The sequence below is a fragment of the Leptodactylus fuscus genome, chromosome 1, assembly GCF_031893055.1.
Source record: "Leptodactylus fuscus isolate aLepFus1 chromosome 1, aLepFus1.hap2, whole genome shotgun sequence".
Taxonomy (NCBI): Eukaryota; Metazoa; Chordata; class Amphibia; order Anura; family Leptodactylidae; genus Leptodactylus; species Leptodactylus fuscus.
Genome location: NC_134265.1, coordinates 141,130,611 through 141,153,149, shown reverse-complemented (window position 1 = coordinate 141,153,149; position 22,539 = coordinate 141,130,611). Strand labels below are relative to the sequence as shown.

General features: G+C 43.3%; 1 protein-coding gene across 3 annotated transcripts in view; it reads right to left on the bottom strand.

Moving 5' to 3' along the window:
* The window catches only part of CDC14B (cell division cycle 14B), a 78,379-nt gene extending 57,131 nt beyond the window's left edge, over positions 1-21,248 (bottom strand). For all 3 annotated transcript variants that reach the window (XM_075277750.1, XM_075277760.1, XM_075277788.1), the window contains exon 1: positions 20,903-21,248. In XM_075277750.1, the coding sequence (XP_075133851.1) occupies positions 20,903-21,050 (148 nt within the window). In that variant the 5' untranslated portion in view covers positions 21,051-21,248. The remainder of the gene's footprint in view (positions 1-20,902) is intronic.
* Between the last annotated feature and the right edge of the window lie 1,291 nt (positions 21,249-22,539).

Genomic DNA, 22,539 nt, shown 5'->3' with positions numbered 1-22,539 from the left:
TCATGTCCCCCCTCCCATCTCTGCCCCCAGTTTCATGTCCCCCCTCCCATCTCTGCCCCCAGTTTCATGTCCCCCCTCCCATCTCTGCCCCCAGTTTCATGTCCCCCCTCCCATCTCTGCCCCCAGTTTCATGTCCCCCCTCCCATCTCTGCCCCCAGTTTCATGTCCCCCCTCCCATCTCTGCCCCCAGTTTCATGTCCCCCCTCCCATCTCTGCCCCCAGTTTCATGTCCCCCCTCCCATCTCTGCCCCCAGTTTCATGTCCCCCCTCCCATCTCTGCCCCCAGTTTCATGTCCCCCCTCCCATCTCTGCCCCCAGATTCATGTCCCCCCTCCCATCTCTGCCCCCAGATTCATGTCCCCCCTCCCATCTCTGCCCCCAGATTCATGTCCCCCCTCCCATCTCTGCCCCCAGATTCATGTCCCCCCTCCCATCTCTGCCCCCAGATTCATGTCCCCCCTCCCATCTCTGCCCCCAGATTCATGTCCCCCCTCCCATCTCTGCCCCCAGATTCATGTCCCCCCTCCCATCTCTGCCCCCAGATTCATGTCCCCCTCCCATCTCTGCCCCCAGATTCATGTCCCCCCTCCCATCTCTGCCCCCAGATTCATGTCCCCCCTCCCATCTCTGCCCCCAGATTCATGTCCCCCCTCCCATCTCTGCCCCCAGATTCATGTCCCCCCTCCCATCTCTGCCCCCAGATTCATGTCCCCCCTCCCATCTCTGCCCCCAGATTCATGTCCCCCCTCCCATCTCTGCCCCCAGATTCATGTCCCCCCTCCCATCTCTGCCCCCAGATTCATGTCCCCCCTCCCATCTCTGCCCCCAGTGTCATGCCCCCATCTCTGCCCCCAGATTCATGTCCCTCCACCTCTACCCCTAGATTCATGTCCCTCCATCTCCGCCCCCAGTGTCATGCCGTCCTCTCCATCTCTGCCCCCAGTGTCATGCCGTCCCCTCCTTCATCTGCCCCCAGTTTCACGTTCCACCTCTATGTGTACACACGTTAAACTTACCTTCTCCGACGACTCCAAGTCCTCGCTCCCCCGCCGCACTCTCTCTCGCGCTAACAGTTGTAGACGCGATGTGACGTCATCACGTCTACACAGCAGCATACAGCAGCGTGTAGCAGCGAGAGTTTTGCACCTCTGCGGCCCGCACAAAAGTCTCAAACTTTGTCTCTAAACTTTAGAGACAAAGTTTGAGACTTTTGTGCAGGCCGCAGATATGCCTGTAAAGGGCCGCATGGGGCCCGCGGGCCACATGTTTGACATGCCTGATGTAAACCACCCTGACTGGCACAGGGTATGCATGTGAGCACTGCCATGCCCAGCCCTGTCCAACTGCTCACAAAAACTTTGGAAGTAATAAAAGTATAAAAAGTAGCCATCAATGTCCCCCATCCCATATCCTGTCACAGTGGGAGATTGGGAAGTAAAATAAGTCTCCCATATCCATCTACATAAATTCAGATTTAATTTTTTTTGGTCATCCAAAAATAAAGATGATTGAAATGGACTAGTTCACATGGGGACATGGACGCTGATTTTGACAGCTGATTTTGCGGCCAAATCAGCCTCCATAAAATGTAGCCCTATGTGAATTGCTAGCTTTTTTTTTTTTTTTTGCTGAAAAAGAAGCAACATGACCTTTCTTCAGGGGTTTAACGCCTGAAAAAATGAATTGGAGTCTATGGGGCGCTGAAAAAAACGCTAGCGGTTTTTGGTCGCTTATTTTTGCAGCTGTTTTGGCAAAAACAGCGACTGAAACCACTAGCATTTTTTATCATGTACTTTTTTGTAGTGCAAAAAGAAAAGCTTCAAAAAAAAAAAAAAAACAGCGACCGAAAAAGCGTCAAAAACAGTGTCAAAAACAGCGTCCAATGCAAAAAACAGTGTCCAAAAAAAAGTGACGCTGAAAAATCAGTGACAAAATCAGCTAGGCTTTTTTCACTTGTGAAAAAAGCAGGGCTGAGGAAAGCACCTCCTGACAGTACTGTCCGTAGCGCTGTACTGTCAGAGGGGGCATTTCTTACCGCCCAGTGATGATGCTGAACTGTGAGGAATGCCCCCTAAGACATGAAAGGTCCTCTTTGAGGCTATGGCCCCATGTGACGTCCCTCAGCAATAAAGCGCTGCGGGAAAAACCTTGGTGGCAACACATCACGGTTCTTCCCACAGCGCTTTAAACAGAAAATTTCCTCTGCGGACTTTCGGTTACCATTATACCTATGGGGAAACCGCCGGTGTTTCCATAGGTATAAATGAGAGTCTGTGATTTTCAAAACCGCAACGTTTTGTAAATTGTGGCGTGTCCACACTGTGCTTTTTACTGTAAAGTGTGCATGGAATTCGCTAGAATCCTATCCACTTTGCCCGTATTGTAAAACTCCATGATTTCCGCCCCATGAGGCCCCAGAGGAAAGGGGTTTCCTGGGCCAAAAATAATTTTTCAAAAAAGGTCCGATAGTGCTATTAATAGGTTAATAAATGCACCCAAATATGTTTAGCAGTGTTTTGAGTGATTTCTGGGTTTCTCTGGGAGCTCCTGGTATCTTCTGCATTAGAATACATAGGTATCTTCCTGTTCTGTCTTCCTACAACTACCATGGTGCCTTGGGCCACTCAGGAGCTGACTCACACCACCTCCCACTCCACTTTCTCCCGATCTGTCTCTTGTAGTACATAGTGGCAGATAGTGAGAGTGGAAATGTTGCCGATCTGGCGGCATTAACCTCTTAGATGCCACAGTTAATCAGTATTCACCCCCCTTTCCCCATGGCGTTTGCAGATATCAATTAAAGGGGTTGTCCGGGATCTTTTGAAATCCCTACACTAATCTAAACACCTTAACCCTACTTTCTAAATAACATTATTAGTAAAAAGTTTCTATTTATGCCATTAGAGAGGCAGAGTCTCTCAGAAGCAAAGATGATCAGAGGTTCACCATTCTGTGAAAAATTGCATCTAAAAATTTCAGAAAAATGTTCAACAGAAAATTTAAAAATCTGAATATTTCGCCATCAACAGATTCAGAGAATCTGGAGAAATCCATGAGCACAAGGAACAAAACCAACAGTCAATATTTGATGCTCGTAATCTATAGACCCTCAGGTGGCACTGCATTAAATACAGGCACAAATTGGTTAAGCAAATCACTGCATGGGCTCACGTACACTCACCGGCCACTTTATTAGGTACACCTGTCCAACTGCTCGTTAACACTTAATTTCTAATCAGCCAATCACATGGCGGCAACTCAGTGCATTTAGGCATGTAGACATGGTCAAGACAATCTCCTGCAGTTCAAACCGAGCATCAGTATGGGGAAGAAAGGTGATTTGAGTGCCTTTGAACGTGGCATGGTTGTTGGTGCCAGAAGGGCTGGTCTGAGTATTTCAGAAACTGCTGATCTACTGGGATTTTCACGCACAACCATCTCTAGGGTTTACAGAGAATGGTCCGAAAAAGAAAAAACATCCAGTGAGCGGCAGTTCTGTGGGCAGAAATGTGTTGTTGATGCCAGAGGTCAGAGGAGAATGGCCAGACTGGTTCGAGCTGATAGAAAGGCAACAGTGACTCAAATAGCCACCCGTTACAACCAAGGTAGCCAGAAGAGCATCTCTGAACGCACAGTACGTCGAACTTTGAGGCAGATGGGCTACAGCAGCAGAAGACCACACCAGGTGCCACTCCTTTCAGCTAAGAACAGGAAACTGAGGCTACAATTTGCACAAGCTCATCGAAATTGGACAATTGAAGATTGGAAAAACGTTGCCTGGTCTGATGAGTCTCGATTTCTGCTGCGACATTCGGATGGTAGGGTCAGAATTTGGTGTCAACAACATGAAAGCATGGATCCATCCTGCCTTGTATCAACGGTTCAGGCTGGTGGTGGTGGTGTCATGGTGTGGGGAATATTTTCTTGGCACTCTTTGGGCCCCTTGGTACCAATTGAGCATCGTTGCAACGCCAAAGCCTACCTGAGTATTGTTGCTGACCATGTCCATCCCTTTATGACCACAATGTACCCAACATCTGATGGCTACTTTCAGCAGGATAATGCGCCATGTCATAAAGCTGGAATCATCTCAGACTGGTTTCTTGAACATGACAATGAGTTCACTGTACTCCAATGGCCTCCACAGTCACCAGATCTCAATCCAATAGAGCATCTTTGGGATGTGGTGGAACGGGAGATTCGCATCATTGATGTGCAGCCGACAAATCTGCGGCAACTGTGTGATGCCATCATGTCAATATGGACCAAAATCTCTGAGGAATGCTTCCAGAACCTTGTTGAATCTATGCCACGAAGAATTGAGGCAGTTCTGAAGGCAATAGGGGGTCCAACCCGTTACTAGCATGGTGTACCTAATAAAGTGGCCGGTGAGTGTATACTTTCAGAAATAGTTTCTTGGGTAGCTTACACAATTTGAAAGACACTATGAATGCTGAGCAGTATATAGAGATTTAGTACAACATAAGCTCCCATCCACACAAAGTCCCTTTCAGCGAAGTCTTTGCAAATTTTGGGAGTGTTAAGACACATCCTGCATCCATCAGAACAGCATGGCTCCACAGAAAGAAAATCGGGGTGTTGAACTAACCTGCCTACAGTCCAGACCTTCCACCTATAGAAAATATTTGGTGCTTTATGGAACAATAAATCCAGCAAAGAGGAATCAGGACTGTTGAGCAGATAGAATCCTGTATCAGACAGGAATGGGACATCATTCCTCTCCCAAAACTCTAGCAATTGGTCACTCCATTTCCTCAACATTTACAGACTGTTGCAAAAAGAAGAGGGGGCGCTACATAATGGTAGACATGGCTCGACCCAAATTTGAGAAGTGTTGCTGCTACTGTGTTAGTTTCTAAATTAGGAAGCGACTAGAGGCTGTTATCTTTGCAAAAGGAGGATGTACTAAATATTAATGTCACTTTTCTGTTGAGGTGCCCATATTTTTGCACCGGTCAAATTTTGGTTTAATGCATATTGCGCATTTTCTGTTAGTACAATAAACCTCATTTCAATCCTGAAATATTACTGTGTCCATCAGTTATTAGATATATCAAACTGAAATGGCTGTTGCAAACACCAAAATATTTAGAACTAAAAATGATTAAGATTAATAGGGGTGCCCAAACTTTTTCATAGGACTGTATTTCATTGCTATTGTACAGCGACTTCTGGCAGAATTACATGCAAAGAAAGTAGTAATGGATAGGGGAAGGGGGAGATGGCTCTTTATCATACATCCACCCTACATCAGAGACAAAAGCAAAATGTACTGCAGCCAAAATGTGATTAATTAGAAGCAAACAAAGCTTATAGGACACAATGTATGAAGACTTATACAGTCTGCCAGGGAAAACCCTGCACATATTTCAACTTTTCATTAAAACTCAGGTACCTTTAACTGAAACTGACTGTTAATTTGGATAACCAACATGATTTTGTGCATGCCATTATTTCGGTTCGGTTATTACATTATTTAAAAGCCTTTTCCTGCAGTTTCATTTGGGCCAAACATGTCTGAATTGGAACTACTATTGTACTAGTCTAATTAGCAGGGGCCCATGGGAGTTGAGCAAACATAAAAAACAGTGCTACTCACCTCCCCTGGGTTCCGACATTGGTCTTAGTCTTCCTCCGGGCTCCTGAATAACATTAGTGACCACTGAGGCCTGTAATTGAGCCTCAGCAGTCACATCGCTTCAAGAAACAAAGATGCAAGTGCCAGAGCTCAGAGGAGGTGAGTAACACCGTTGTGTTTTGTTTTTTTTTTGCTCACATCCCATGGGCCTCACTAATTATACTTTGGTGTTTGAAGAGACCCTATATTCTGATATTCAGGATGTGTTCCATCTGAACATAAAACCTTGCCAGGTTCACCCAAAACATACTCATACTTAGAAAGGGGTGTATTTTAAGGGGTGTGCTCTGAATAATCACCAATAATCTTAATCGATGTAACATGCCCCACTAATCGCGTTTTTGTGATAATTGTCCAGTCCTACTTTTAACAAAGCATCACAAATTCTTTGGTGGAGATGTGGCCTTAAAAAAAAAAAAAAAAAAAAAAAAAACCACACACATTAACACAGGAATGCAAGAAAAAAAAAAGTTATGGCTCTTGGAATGCATTCTGCTAAAACAAATCAATAAATCACAAAAAAGTGCTGCATCTTTAAAACGGGTTAGGAGTGGATATCTGTAAAATATACTACTGTAAGAGATAAAAATACATAATGATTCCATTAGCATCCACCAGATGGTGCTGCAGAAGAGAATGTATGACAAAGAAGGCAGAAATCCATGAATGACAACCGAGGACATCAACAACTGATGCTGGAACGGTTACAAGACTAAAATGCATACACAGTTTTCCATTCACTTTTCTGAACACTAAAAAAAAAAAAGGAGACACGACCTCTACTCAGCTATTTTCTTAACACCCATAGACTGTGATGGAGGGGTGCTGTGAAGTCACACATCTTTCATAATGCACAAAGATTATCAGATTATAGTATACTATATTGGACAATATGGAAACAGGGCAGGTCTCTGGCTTTCATGCAGATTTCTTACTCTTGTAATCTACAATAAATCACAGCAACCGTAGACAGAAGCATCTATACTCAGTGATGGATGACGCTTCATTTTGACACACAAAATATAAAAGTATATATACAGTGTATAGTCCGTACAACTGAGGAATTTACTAAACACCATAATCTGGTAGATCTCTATATTTCACTATTCGTTAGGGATACCATTCATTTATTTTCCACTAGCTGTTACCCGCGACTTCGTCTGCGGTGATTGTAGAAGTGGGTATATACAGGCGCGGGTAAGGTTTTCGTACTGTGTATAAGGTATGGGATATGAAATGTAACTTTGTATCTTGTTTTTGCTGAAATTCAGAGAATACGTGAGACTTTTGTGTTGAAGTTACTTTGTATTTGAGCTGCTATACGGTGTTGTGAGAAACTTTACATAGTGACTTTGGGACAGAAGTATTTGAAGTTAACCCTTTCCCGCCGATGGCATTTTTGTGATTTTGGTTTTTAGTTTTTGACTCCCCTCCTTCTAAACCTCATAACTTTTTTATTTCTCCGCTCTCAGAGTCATATGAGGTCTTAATTTTTCTGGGACAAATTTTTCTTCATGATGCCACTATTATTTATTCTATATAATGTACTGGGAAGCAGGGAAAAAAATTCAGAATGGGGTGGATTTGAAGAAAAAATGCATTTCTGCGACTTTCCTACGGGCTTTGGTTTTACGGCGTTCACTCTGCAGCCAAAATGACATGTCCCCTGTATTCTGTGTTTCATTACGATTCCGGCGATACCAAATTTATATGGCTTTATTTACATTTTGACCCCTTAAAAAAATCCAAAACTATGTTAAAAAATTTTTTTTTGAAAAGTCGCCATATTCCGACAGCCGTAACTTTTTTATACGTCCGTGTACGGGGATGCATAGGGCGTCTTTTTTTGCGGGACCGGGTGTACTTTGTAGTTCTACCATTTTTGGGAAATGTTATTGCTTTGATCACTTTTTATTCAAATTTTTATCAGAATCAAAACAGTGAAAAAACGGCGGTTTGGCACTTTTGACCATTTTTCCCGCTACGGCGTTTACCGAACAGGAAAAATATTTGTATAGCTTTGTAGAGCGGGCAATTTCGGACGCGGGGATACCTAACATGTATGTGTTTCACAGTTTTTAACTACTTTTATATGTGTTCTAGGGAAAGGGGGGTGATTTGAATTTTTAATCCTTTTTATTTGTTTTTATATTTTTTTAACTTTTTTTAACTTTTTTTTGCATTTATTAGGCCGCCTAGGGGTATTGACATGGGTGGGCGGTGTTGCGGATTGTCAGAGCGGTGGGGGTCGGCAAACATGGCTGCTCCGGAGCGTTATAGAGCGCCTCCTGGAGTATCGTTAAGGTGAGGGGCAGAGTGGTAAAGTATATGTATATGTGATTGTGTGGGGTTAGGGGCGAGACTGCAGAGGGCAATATGAATTTTGTGGCTTGCTATGGTCCAAAGTGTGTGAGATTGCAGAGATGGTGGTGCGAGTTTGGGTTTTGTGGGGGTCCTGGCACAAACGTATGTGCGCTATTGTGACGAAAAGTAGCCTATTGCGCAATCGGGTGTAGTGCCTATGTTTGTGGAAACTTTCAGCCAAATCGGTCGAGCGGGTTTTGCGTGATTGAGGAACAAACATCCGAACATCCAAACTCACAAACCCACAAACTTTCACATTTATAATATTAATAGGATTCACTACCATACAATGCAAGACTAACCATTCACAAGCATACCAGCCACTCACACAACAACCAGCACTACAGATGGGCTTCAGTTTACAATGCCATAAAAGTGTGACATACCATTGGACCCCGACTGGACAATGAACAAAGGAGTCCTGGCCCCAATATTCAGTGAAGTAGTGTGATGCAGCTAATGAACACAGGACATCTAGAATTAAGTTACTTGTTTTAGGAATGATTTACAATTAGCAACTTCTGAAATTGTTATGGCAGAATGAATAAAGCTGGCCGGATTTCAATGGTTTAATCCTTTTGTTCTGGGGGTAGAAAAGCACTGGCAGAGGAGGAGCTTCCTCTCTACAGATGTACTGCTCAGCTGATCTGAGTTGTCATGTATAGGGGGTGCATTTGATTACGAGAAAATCTTGCATATTCTAGGTTCACACCTGCATCAGGGTATTAGTTGTTCGGGTCTGTCAGAGGACCAGAAGAACAGACAAACGGACCTATAAAATAGTGGACACTAACAGAGACCAAAAGGACCCTATTGACTATATTCAGGTCAGTTGGTTATCTGTTCTTTTTAACAGAAATTATCAGATGAAAAAGTTGGGCTTGCAGGACTTTCCCGTCATGTGATTTTTTTTTTTTTTTTTTTTTAGATGGACACTGTCACGGAGTCTCCAAACAAGACTTTGACGCAGGCATGAACCTAGCTTTATATTCAAAGCCTGAAAACACCATATACTGTACATAAGTATGGCTAGCCCTGCTTTCAGCTGAGATGTGAATACAACAGTCACTAGTCGGGCTATGTTCTCTGAGCGCAAGGCTGGCCATAAATATTAGAGATTGATTATGGGATCAATCGTATGAATGGTCCCACCAAAACTTCCCAATGAGGGGAGGAAGTGCAGTGAGCCTGCATCCCCCTGTCTGATAGCCAGACGTTTGCTGGCTGAATCAGCTGTCAAGATCTAGTGTTTGGCTACCTAAATCGGCTGGTCTTCAGATGTTGTAGAAAACTAGCAGAAAGATGTTCACATGTACTTAGCTCACAGAGTATTGCCTAGTCTGAATACAATGGTGTCCACTACTCAGTTGAACACAGGACTAAGGGCTAGTTCACACGTGAGTATAAGGGGAGGTTTTTGACAGCGGATTTCGCGTCCAAAACCTCCCCTTATAATGGTGGTCTATGGAGACCGCCGGGCTTCTTTTCTCCGCTAGCGGCGGGCTGCTGCTAGCGGAGAAAAGAAAGGACATGTCCTTTCTTCAGGCGGAAGCCGCGCAGGCTCAGCCGCGCGGCTTCCGCCCCCGGCAGCTCCCTCCTATGTCGGCTCATTCATTTGAGCCGACAGCAGAGGGTTAAGCCGCGACAGCGATGGTCGCGGCGGGCGGGTTTTGACAAGAGAGAGACACGGCTCGCCGCGTCTCTCTCTGTGTCAAAACCCGCGCGGGCAGTTCACGTGTGAACTAGCCCTAAGTCTCTTTATAAGTCCCTGCAGCTCTCTCCAACCATTACCGTAGATGTCAATTCGGGAGTTGCAATTTCTCATTATATAGTACCAGTCAGTTAAATGTTAATAACACCATTACCTCAGAGGTGAATTTTTAGATACAAAAATGTTGTTAAAACATATAGTCCATTATAGAATGCAGCAAAGAAGCAAATTACAGTACATTGTTAACAATACAACTGTATTTTCATCTTACTTTTATAGCTTCATGTCATTTACACTGCATAAAAATAGACGTCATTTATTCCAGCTAGCCAATTTACATAAAGATTTTTCCTTGTAGTATACTGATATCTAAATGTGAAATCATGTCAGTCACCATCATAGCACAATGGGTATTAGATCTTACCAACAGCTGGAGGTCAGTGGCCTACACAACAATTTTTGCCATGCATAAGTTATCTATTTTTGATCTGGGATAACTATTGTCTATAGAAGTAGTGGGAGTTGGAGATTAAAAGTGTCATATACTGGTTTTATTGTAACCCTAAAGTTATACCAAAGTCTTCCACAGCAAGAGACAGTTGGGGAACTTACTAACCGGATTAAAACAACCTCTGGTGTAAAGAGTGGCACAAGAGGGTGGAGAAGGACAAGGATACTCCTTAGCCCTTAAGATTTAAGACCAATTTACACAGCAATGCAAAGTTGTACTATTTTGTGCCAACAGACGGTGCAATTTACGCTAAAATAATGGCCCAAGCAACTTAGTAAATGGAACCAACCTAAGGCTGAAGATACACATTGAAAGGAATTCATTAAGAGCCAGCGCATTGTGCATAAGCCTTAACATTGAGAGTACTGGTGGAAGGTGCACCAAAATGATTAAATGGGTGTCCCACAAAGTAAACTCAGCAAGACCTTTGTCCCATTCTACATTCAAAATTAGCGCAGCCAGTGTTAATATGGGCAGGACTGGGAGTTCACTTCAATGGGAGAGCCCAAGATAGCCAAAATACAGCACTCTGGTATTGCCTTCGCTCCCACTGAATTGAATAGGGGTACCGACTGTCACTAGTCCTGCCCACATTCATTCTGGCTGCACTCATTTTGAATTCAGAACAGGACAAAGGTCCTGCAGAGTTTAATTTGTGGAAAAACATCTTTAAGAGGCTTCAGCCTCTACCCACCCCACCAAGGAAAGCGACCAGATGACCCCCCCCCCCCACAGGGATATACCCAGCCTTGGATGACCCGTTTTCAAAGGTGATGCTCCCTGAAAGCAAAAGTCTAGGTCCCAATAGCTTCAAGACTAACGCTAGGTTCACACCTGCGTTCATGTCTCCGTTCTATGGTTTCCGTCTTCTGCATGGCAGAAGACGGAAACCATAGACCGGGTCCGGCCGTGCGCGGCGGTGAGCGTTTTAGGCTCTCCGCCACGAAACCGGATTTTTTAATCCGGACACAGAGTAGTGCATGTCCGACTGTGTCCGGATTATAAAACCCGGTTTCGCGGCGGAGAGCGCAAAACGCTCACCGCCGCTCACGGCCGGACAGCTTTCTCACCCATGCAAATGAATGGGTGAGAAAGTCTCCTGCAGGCTTCCGTCTCCTGCATCTGTTTTATGCAGGAAACGGAAACCTGCAATAAGGACAGATGAACGCAGATGTGAACGAGCCCTGAGTTTTATAAAATGTTTCTCCCCTCTACTCCTGAAGGTGTTTAATAGTTTCTCTAGACATCCATCCTTTTCTCTCAGACCATGAAAACCCATGTTTTGGTATTCCCTAAACCTAATGAGGAACCCAACATGTTCAAGCTATCGTCCCAATTCTCTTCTGAACGTAGACCTCAAACGTTGTGAACAAGTGTTAGCCAGTAAGCTGAAACCTCTTTTGACCAGGTAGGGTTAATCCTGAAGAAGGCAATCTGCAATTATACTGAAATGCTAGACATCATTCATTATGCTCAATGCGAACACATCTCTTTCATGATCCTCTCCCTCGACACTGAATAGACATTTGATAGGGTGGCATGGCTTTAAACATGGCAACCATATCAGGAGCTGCCAGATGAGGCACCATGGCTGTGTAGTATCTGCTGCTTCATACAGCATAGGGGGATATCATCACTCCTTGGGGAGAGACCACCATTTAGGTGTGTGGAGACTTATTAAGCCTTTAGCATTCCACTGTGCAAGGGACCATGGGAAGAATATGCAAATCTATATCATTGAGATTCTGTCTTGCTAATTACATCAGGGAAAACAGGCTTGCACATTCCAGTGAGTGCCCTCTATTGGTTTGCAACACTGAGGCACATGACTTCCTAATCCCTCTGATCGCTGGCATTTAACATCAGGTGCCCTAGTCAGATGTGACCATGGCCCCTGAGAGGATCCATTGCTTTCAAACCCCCCTCCCCTTCGAACAGCTCCTGTCCTTCACGATTGCAGGAGCCATTTGGTTCCTATGTCAACCAGGCACTTTCTCAAGGGTCCCGTACCTTCCATAGTATGTCACTATTTTTATACATTATTTATATTTATACAAGAATTTTAACATGGGCTGCAATACAGTAATGATGCAGAGTATATACAAGCGATCTAATCGCTGGTTCAGGCTCCCTAGAGGGAGCTCTTAAAAAAAAAAAAAAAAAAAAAAATTTGCCCTAATGCCATTAAGGACACTTTTATCCCCTATCCACAGTGCTCCATTCACTTCAATGAAATGCTAAGCATAATCTCTTGTAGCGTCTTCAGCCCCATACAAATGAATAGAGGGGCAATAACACAAGCCCTCTGGCGCGCCATTCACAAGGAGGCTTTAGAAGGACTTTTACTCCGCTGCTCTCCTGATTACTAGGGGACCTAGCAGTTTGGCCCTTTCCAATCAGACACCGTCCTGTGGATATGGAATAAATGTACTGAACGACCCAACCCCATTTTAAGTCATGCCACGCACCCTTCATCAGAGCATTTGCTCACAGTCCGTTTAGTCAGCGATATATTCTATGCAGGCTTTCTTTTCCAGAGATTTTCATTTTTTGGCCAAATCGCCTAACCCTTGTTTGACTGCATCAAACTTTTCTGCCAGTTTGTGTGGACAGACAGGAAAGCACATGAGGGCTAGAATACCAATTAGACCTAAAGACAAGGGAGGTTGGAGTTGTATTACTACAGTTCAGTCTTGCATGCTCGATTTCTTTCATGGCTCTTCTCTGGATCCAAATAGAGCAATTACTTTGATCTAAGCCCTCTCCACCCTAATCTCTCTTTGCAGACGTAACCTTTCAGTACATATGACACTCTTTTAGATTTACGTTATTCCCATCCAACTCCCTAATAGACCCTACGGGATCTACGCTCCCTAAAACAGACAACCCAGGTTTCCCTCCAGAAGCGTCATGCAATCACATTCTTGGTAGATTGAAATTTACCCCCTTTACCTTTTCCCAGAGGCATATCTTGCGGGGGTAGGGCAGAGGTGATGACTGCCCCGTGCCCACTGACTCTGTGGGGCCCATCCCAGGACCGCCATTAATGCTTTAACTTTAACTAGATCAGTGTCTGCAGATACCGATCTAGTTAAAACCCATCCTTGTCTTGTAATCCGCAAGCTACTTTAGGCCTGCGGTTTACAGGACACCAAGACCATACAAAACAAGTCTGTTCTCGGCACAGGCCCGCGGGATGAGGTCATCGCGCCTCCTGCATCGGTATACAGATGTCCTATGCGTGGACGCAGAGGAGGCTCCTCTATTCAGCAAAGGATTGCAGGTAGGAGAGTAGTACCTTTTTTTTTTTAGCGCAGTTGTGGCTGTTTTCATAGTATAAGGGATTGTTAGGAGGGGGAAATAGAAGAGAGGATTCTGCAGAGGGCATTAGGACGATGTGGGGGGGGGGGGGGGTCATTTATATAAGGGCTATTAGGGGACATTACAAAGTGGGAGGAGGTCATTTATATAAGGGTTAATTAGGTGTGCAATATTTATGTCAGGGGCATAATGTAAAGGGGCAATTCACATAGGCCCCACGTAGCAGGCTGCCGCAAAAAAACAAAAAACAAAAACAAAACACCACTGCAGGAAAAATTGCAGCGGAAACCAATCATACTTTTCGAATCGAAGTGGTCATGGTGGTCCAGATGGAAGAATAATAGAATGGTAATGTAAACGATTAGTCAGGAAAAAAGGAGCTTCACACAAAGATGCGTGCCAACAAATCAGGTGTGTTTTATTAGTAGAGCAAACGTTTTCGGTCTAGGCTTGACCTTCCTCAGGCTCTACATGAAAACATAACACAGATACCAAACAAAAAGGTGGGATATTACAATTATGTCCCAGAATTTGAAAAATAAAGTACATGACAAACATCTCACATTGTGCACAAACAGTAATATGTACAGAGAACCAAACAGTGGCTGGCTTCTGATGCTATCTAAAGGATATATATAAACACATAGTCAAGGTGACATAACATGTCAATACATGAAAGCACAAATAATGGCCAGGTTTCCATTAAACTATCGATAAACAGACCATATAGATGAAATAAATGGCAAAGTAAAATAAAGGAAGATAGAAACCAGGCTAGTAAGTGAGATAAAAAAGTGTGTGAGAAATTCTCTATACCTGCTCAATATAGTTCTCAGTCACAGGTGTTGGTCAGGTAAATAAAGTAGGAGGTAAATGAGCTAGAGATATAGGGTGCATGTTAGTACTGCACATGGTGTAGTAAATGGACTTCAAGATCATAGACCAAAACATGCTCGTTGTATAGGGGGATCTTACCTCTGTTGCTGCTGTTCCGAGGCCCGCTCACTCAGTGGAGGAGTAATGTTGCGCATAAAACAAAAGGCAGACGTCTGCCACAGGGGAGCGCACAGAGTTTGTGGCGTCTCACCTGCTTAAAAAGGCGCCGGACCGCAATTCGTTGGTCCGTCGGGCGCCTGCGCATTTCCGTATGCACGGAGAAACAAAAAAGTCAGTGCGCATGCGCGAACAGTGCGAGCCCGAGGTACGGGTTAGAAAATAAACTGCGCATGCGTGAGTCCTAAGGAGACATCACGGAAGCAGGGGACGGAAAGTGGATATAGATGAAGCTGTGCAGACGCTGACAATACTGGATAATAGTCATAGTAATTAGAGAGACTCGAGTAAAATGGATAATGTGACAAATGGCAACAGACCTAAATAGCCAGGTGAAAATAATAAAGGTGTGATGAAACTGATGTGCCAATAAAGGAACATAGATGAATATATATAAAAACAAAAAACAGAGGGAAGGAAGAGGAATAAGGTCCAGAATCAGACAACAAAGAACAAGTAGAAAAGAAAAAAAGAAAGAAAGAAGAAAAAATGAGAAAATGAAAAATAAAAACATAAAAATAAAAATAAATAAAAATAAAAATGGAAAAACTTGAAAAGTAAAAAATAAAAAATAAAAAATAAAATAACAAATAAAAAATAAAAAAATAAAAAATTAAAAATCACCTAGGTCGGTAACCAAAAAAAGGGGGGGAGAAGTGAACAAGACAAAAATTAAAGAAGAAAAATTGAAAAAATGAAAATTAAAAATAAAAAAATATAAAAAAATATAAAAAAATAAAAAATAAAAAGTGAAAATTAATATGCAACTATCAGTAAGTAGCGATCAGAAAGGATACTGGGATAGGCGGGCCCGGAAAGGTCAGTCAGAGGTTGATTTAACGAGTCTGTGAAAAAAATAAAAAACAAGCAGGTGAGAGAATGCAAATGAATATGACATGTTGATAAGCATATATATTGGATAATAAGCAGATAGAGCATCTGGTTCACAAATACGCCTGTATTTCATACTCTCTATTTAAGCCATGGGGTTCCATGGTTTGTAATCTGTGGATCCAAAACGTCTCTCTTTTTTTAAGAAGGGTAATTCTATTACCGCCTCTCCGTGGACTCTCCACATGTTCGAGTATTTGAAATCTGAGTTGTGCGACACTATGTCCTGCTTGAATAAAATGACTTGGGATAGGTAACAGTAGATTGCGACATCGAATATTGGATTTGTGTTGTTTTATGCGGTCTCGCACACGTTGGGTGGTCTCCCCAACGTATGCGAGACCGCACGGACATTTAATAAGATAAACGACGAAATTGGAGTTACAAGTGAAGAAGTCGTTAAAAAAAGAGAGGCGTTTTGGATCCACAGATTACAAACCATGGAACCCCATGGCTTAAATAGAGAGTATGAAATACAGGCGTATTTGTGAACCAGATGCTCTATCTGCTTATTATCCAATATATATGCTTATCAACATGTCATATTCATTTGCATTCTCTCACCTGCTTGTTTTTTATTTTTTTCACAGACTCGTTAAATCAACCTCTGACTGACCTTTCCGGGCCCGCCTATCCCAGTATCCTTTCTGATCGCTACTTACTGATAGTTGCATATTAATTTTCACTTTTTATTTTTTATTTTTTTATATTTTTTTATTTTTAATTTTCATTTTTTCAATTTTTCTTCTTTAATTTTTGTCTTGTTCACTTCTCCCCCCCTTTTTTTGGTTACCGACCTAGGTGATTTTTAATTTTTTATTTTTTTATTTTTTATTTGTTATTTTATTTTTTATTTTTTACTTTTCAAGTTTTTCCATTTTTATTTTTATTTATTTTTATTTTTATGTTTATTTTTATTTTTCATTTTCTCATTTTTTCTTCTTTCTTTCTTTTTTTCTTTTCTACTTGTTCTTTGTTGTCTGATTCTGGACCTTATTCCTCTTCCTTCCCTCTGTTTTTTGTTTTTATATATATTCATCTATGTTCCTTTATTGGCACATCAGTTTCATCACACCTTTATTATTTTCACCTGGCTATTTAGGTCTGTTGCCATTTGTCACATTATCCATTTTACTCGAGTCTCTCTAATTACTATGACTATTATCCAGTATTGTCAGCGTCTGCACAGCTTCATCTATATCCACTTTCCGTCCCCTGCTTCCGTGATGTCTCCTTAGGACTCACGCATGCGCAGTTTATTTTCTAACCCGTACCTCGGGCTCGCACTGTGCGCGCGTTCGCGCATGCGCACTGACTTTTTTGTTTCTCCGTGCATACGGAAATGCGCAGGCGCCCGACGGACCAACGAATTGCGGTCCGGCGCCTTTTTAAGCAGGTGAGACGCCACAAACTCTGTGCGCTCCCCTGTGGCAGACGTCTGCCTTTTGTTTTATGCGCAACATTACTCCTCCACTGAGTGAGCGGGCCTCGGAACAGCAGCAACAGAGGTAAGATCCCCCTATACAACGAGCATGTTTTGGTCTATGATCTTGAAGTCCATTTACTACACCATGTGCAGTACTAACATGCACCCTATATCTCTAGCTCATTTACCTCCTACTTTATTTACCTGACCAACACCTGTGACTGAGAACTATATTGAGCAGGTATAGAGAATTTCTCACACACTTTTTTATCTCACTTACTAGCCTGGTTTCTATCTTCCTTTATTTTACTTTGCCATTTATTTCATCTATATGGTCTGTTTATCGATAGTTTAATGGAAACCTGGCCATTATTTGTGCTTTCATGTATTGACATGTTATGTCACCTTGACTATGTGTTTATATATATCCTTTAGATAGCATCAGAAGCCAGCCACTGTTTGGTTCTCTGTACATATTACTGTTTGTGCACAATGTGAGATGTTTGTCATGTACTTTATTTTTCAAATTCTGGGACATAATTGTAATATCCCACCTTTTTGTTTGGTATCTGTGTTATGTTTTCATGTAGAGCCTGAGGAAGGTCAAGCCTAGACCGAAAACGTTTGCTCTACTAATAAAACACACCTGATTTGTTGGCACGCATCTTTGTGTGAAGCTCCTTTTTTCCTAATTGATACGGGGTGGGACCCTAGCTTCAGCACCTGGACGAAGTCTGTATCCCTATTCTAAGTAAACGATTAGTCAGAGACGCCACTGGTAAGTCACTTAATGTTACTGCCCTGTATTCACCTAAATCGTCTGCAGAGTCCTGTGTAGAACCGATCTCTACCATTATATGGTGACCGTATAGTCATAATATCGGTATACCCAAGTTGGGAGCCCACATGGACATGTTCACCTTCCCCTGTGCTCAACCTTTAGCTACGCCTCTGCTTTTTCCACATCATTTCTAGCACACCCATAGTCCTTCTATCAGATCTCCTTCCCTGTGACCATAATACCCACAGGGCCTCCTTTGACTATGCTCAGCTGACTAATTTCTACCATGGCCTACATATAGTGCAGCTGTTCTCCGATTCCAGATTTCTGGACTCAAGTCATGACACATGCAGCCAAAATGACGGAAATTTTCCTCCCAAACCCCCTTGAGGCTTTACTCTTGTTTATGATCCCAACTGACTGCTCCAGATGTAAAAGGTCCCATGCTAGTTTCCTTCTACTGGCTATTAAAAAAAAAACAAAACGACGTTCTCCCTGTCATTGGAAGAGTCTTTTCATACTATTTAAAAATGGTCCTGTATAGGATGGACGATCTGATTGCCCAAACCCCAGAGCCCCGGGACCTCACACCTGGGGTGCCAGGATAGCCTTTCATTCATTCTGATGGCCATCGCCCCACCTCCAACTCATAAGTGGTAAATCCCTCTTCTCCAGGAACAGTCTTCTTTTGGCTGTCCTGGGACGCATCTGTCTGCCTGCGGTTATCTTATTAGCTTGTGAATAATTCTAGAGCACCCATGTGCCAGAATTGAAAATTACACCATTTAGAGACTGGTGTAGATTTCGGGTATAACTCACATTAGTTTTCTGGCATATTATAGTGAATCTGACAGAATAAGGCTTCCCTGTTCTGCTCACTTTTCTCAACAATGGGGAGCGGGTCAGAAGACTGACAAAGTGATACATGCATGTATTCTAAAAATGTGCCGCTTTTGTGCCAGCAAACTCCCCACGAAGACAAGAGCAAATTTAAGAGGAGTGGCAAAAAATAAAGTAAAGACTTGTTTCTCTACCTTGCTAAAATGCTCTTCTGGCTTTAGCTAAAAAATAAAAAAAAGGCAGTAAAATCTGCAATTAAAGAAAATAGTAAATTTTATTAAAATTTGTATTTGCTAAATCAGTCTTAATCCATTCCCTTGCTGGCACAAGATAGGCTAGAATTCTTAGGCTCTGGCCTCTTAATAATTCTGAAGCATTTCAGATTTCTTGTGAGTCGGAAAGTAAATCCATTTTTCTAGTTTTCTGTTGTAATACAGTAGTAACTAATGGGCCTAGGCATCATGAGCCATCTCACATTCCCTGTACTGACCATGGCTGTGCGAATAGAACTCATCACAAGTCATAATGTAGTGAGCTTAAGAATAGCTTGAAGTGCTACTGTACTAAACTAAACAGCTTTATGTCAGTTCAGTACTGAAGTGATGTGCCCATTTGGGAGCCCTCTGCACCATAACTCACAATGCTCCATTCACATTGCTGTGATCAGTTTGAGAAATGAGGCTGGCATAAACAGAACAAGGCTGTATGAATGTGAAGACTCCTTGACATGACTTCTCATCTTCACCTAGTGACGGAGATCACAAGATTCTTACCTCTAAGCTGTTACAGGCCAATACTGTTTAAGTTGATCATGTTCTTTACATATACCATAGATTCTGTTCACATTATATGCATAAATTTCTTTCAACTTACGTGCTGAAAAAGCTTCTGGCACATATCAACCATATGCATGGGGCCCCAGTCAAAGAGGGTCCTTTTGGTGTATGCCAGGCTAGGACGTGTTGGAAAATTTCTTTAAATCTCTGGACGTTAAACTACATGATTGTCTTGAATAAGTAAAAAAATACCCCTCTATTGGAATAGCTCTATAGCTGTGGCACCAGTTCACATAGACTGTGAGCCCTTGCGGGCAGGGCCCTCTATCCCACTGTGCCAGTCGGTCATTATTAGTATTATATTTGTTTGTATATTTTGTGCACTGTATGTAAACCCTCAAATGTAAAGCACCATGGAATTAATGGTGCTATATAAATAAACTATAATAAAAGCAATAATAAAGTTGGGACTGCAAGAAACACAAACCCTGATGGCAACCACACAGTTCAATATTATATGCCATTTGGTAGACCCGGTTCACATCTGTACATGGGTTACTGTTCAGGGAGTTTGCTTGGGGCCCCCCGAACGGAAACCTAATCTGCATTATTTAAAAAAAAAAAAAAAAAATCAGTTACCTGAGGAAACCTGCAAACCCCATAGACTAGAATGTGATGTGTGTGGTTTCTGCTCCGTTTCCACATGAAAAATGCGAAGAAAAAAAGTGCTGCTTGTAGCACTTTTCTCTCCGCAATATTTATGCAGAAGAGAGGGGGACACAACAGCTCAAACGCAGATGTAAACCGGGCCTTACAGGCCTCATATCTCACTATTATTGGAGTCTGAATTTCTTTTTTAATGTAGATTGTGAGCCCTATATAGGGATCACAATTTACATTTTTTTTCCCGTCAGTATGTCTTTTTGAAGATTGTGAGGAAATCCAGGCAAACACAGGGAGAACATGTAAACTCCTTGCAGATGTTGTTCCTGGCGGGATTCGATCCCAGGACTCCAGCGCTGCAAGGCTACAGTGCTAACCACTGAGCCACCATGTTGCCCCTGGAGTCTTGTATAAATGAGGTTGCTTCTCTGTCCACATCTTCTAGAATATGGTATTGTCTTTGTATAGAAACAGATAAGTGGAATATACTGAAATATATGCCACATACCAACCCAAATACTGGGGCTCATGTATGAACCTTTATGTAGCATGAGAGGTGCAATAAAGCATGTGTGTATAGTGCCAAGGACACACCAGCATACAAGAGCCTATTCCAGTTTATATGTACATACCAGGAAACTAGGGAAACGTAAGAAAACTAGTGCAAGGGAAAAGTGAAGGGCTTGCTCATAACAACCAGTTGGATTCCAGCTCTCAGTTTTCAGAGTAGCTTAGGACTATGAAAGCTGCATCCTGATTGGTTGCTTTAGGCAATTCCTAGCACATTCCTGATGACATCACAACAGATAGCAAACTATTCTCCCCTATAGGTTGTGTGACGCCAGGACTGGCAGTACCCTCTGTGGCCTGCAGCCCCCACCACTGCAGGCAGGGCCACACTCTCACCTGTCACACTAATGTAGATGTCATCGTCCACATACTCCACATCTTCCATGTCTTCATCTTCTTCCCACAGCTCATCTCGGGGTTTCTTACGCCAGCCCAAGTTCTTCCTCCTGGTTGCCCCTGGGCTCTTATCAGTTCTCCTCTTCATGGCACCTGGCTGCAGAGCTGGCACATAGTGGGCAGCCAGCAACGGGTATCAATGTGTACTGAACTTAGGAGAGGAATGATGACTTCCCCCCTCCTCCTCCGGTTACCTGGCGCTGACGAGCCTCCTAGCAAGGACTGCAGCAAGCAGCAGCTCTCCAGTCTCCCTCCTCCCCCTGCTGGCCTGTTATTTTGCTGAGGCAGCCGTGGTTTTCTGGCCGGCACCGCGTACACATACACGCCCCTGTGCTGTGAGGGAAGGAGGGCGGGATAATCCCGGGCCAGGGCAGGAGGGAGGACGTTTCACAGGCTGCGTGCTGATTGGAGGCGGGCCGCTGACGTCACAGACAGCGTGGTCACTTTGTTGTGTGTGTCATCGGCAGAGAGCGGCCGTGTGTGAGCGCTGCTTATAAGGAGCAGACACCTGAAGAGTCATCTCTTATGGCTCCATATAGTTACTAAGGAAAGTGCATACAAATGTATTTAATATGTTATGTACAACAAACCTAGTTTTTATAAAAACTTGTGGCTTAGAGGATTTGCCAAGAGAGAGTTGCCAAATCTACTAATAATATGAAATACTAGCCTCTGACTGTGACTTAGTCTGCGGGTTGTTGGCATCCATGATCTGCCTATATTCAATGAATTGCCGCCGTCGATGTTTTGCCTGCTCTCAAGCTGTCCTGCTGCTGAACTTGTTCTTCACGCCGTGCCTGTGATTGTTCCAGCAAATCAGCAGCTGGCTTTGATGTCATATAATGAGTGTGTTGCCAATGATCTACCTGCCCTGGCGTTTTGGCTGCTCTAAGAGCCACTTGACGCGTAGTTTGCTCAATCCTCCTCAGCTCCGCTTGAGGAGAAGTCTGTGACTTCTGGCTATTTTCGTAGCTCTCGTTTTTGAGAATTTTGTGACGAATTAGATTTTCTTTTTCCCGGCATGTTTAACATTGGGAAACTGCCAATTTGGATTAAAGGGATCCTATCACTCAGACACAATTTTTTCTAGGTACCATGTCAGAATAGCCTTAAGAAAGGCTATTCATCTCCGCCGCCACTGCAGTCTGCTCTGCCCGAGGCCTAGAAGTTACAAGCCATCGCTGGAGGAAGAGGCTGAAGATGACGCTACCGACGAAAATGGAGGCGGCGCTGGAGAGAGTTCTCTCGCAGCATTGGGGACACCCCAGTGCTGTTTGAGCGTTGGGGTCTGCCCCTAGTGCTGCGAGTGAGCTAATTTGCATCCCGAGAAAAACAGGGATTATAGGCGAACGGTGACGCGGAGAAGACGACGAAAGGTAGGAGACGAATAGCCTTTCTTAAGGCTTTTCCGAAGTGGTACTTAGAAAAAATTGTGTCTGAGTGATGGGATCCCTTTAAAGGTGGGTTTCCCCTTCTCAGTGTGCCAGCCTGGAGCAGATCAGATAATATTCAAATGCTTGTACACAATGGACTCAGTGTTATCTGTGTGTTTGCATAGAGAGATAACAGACCAGGCT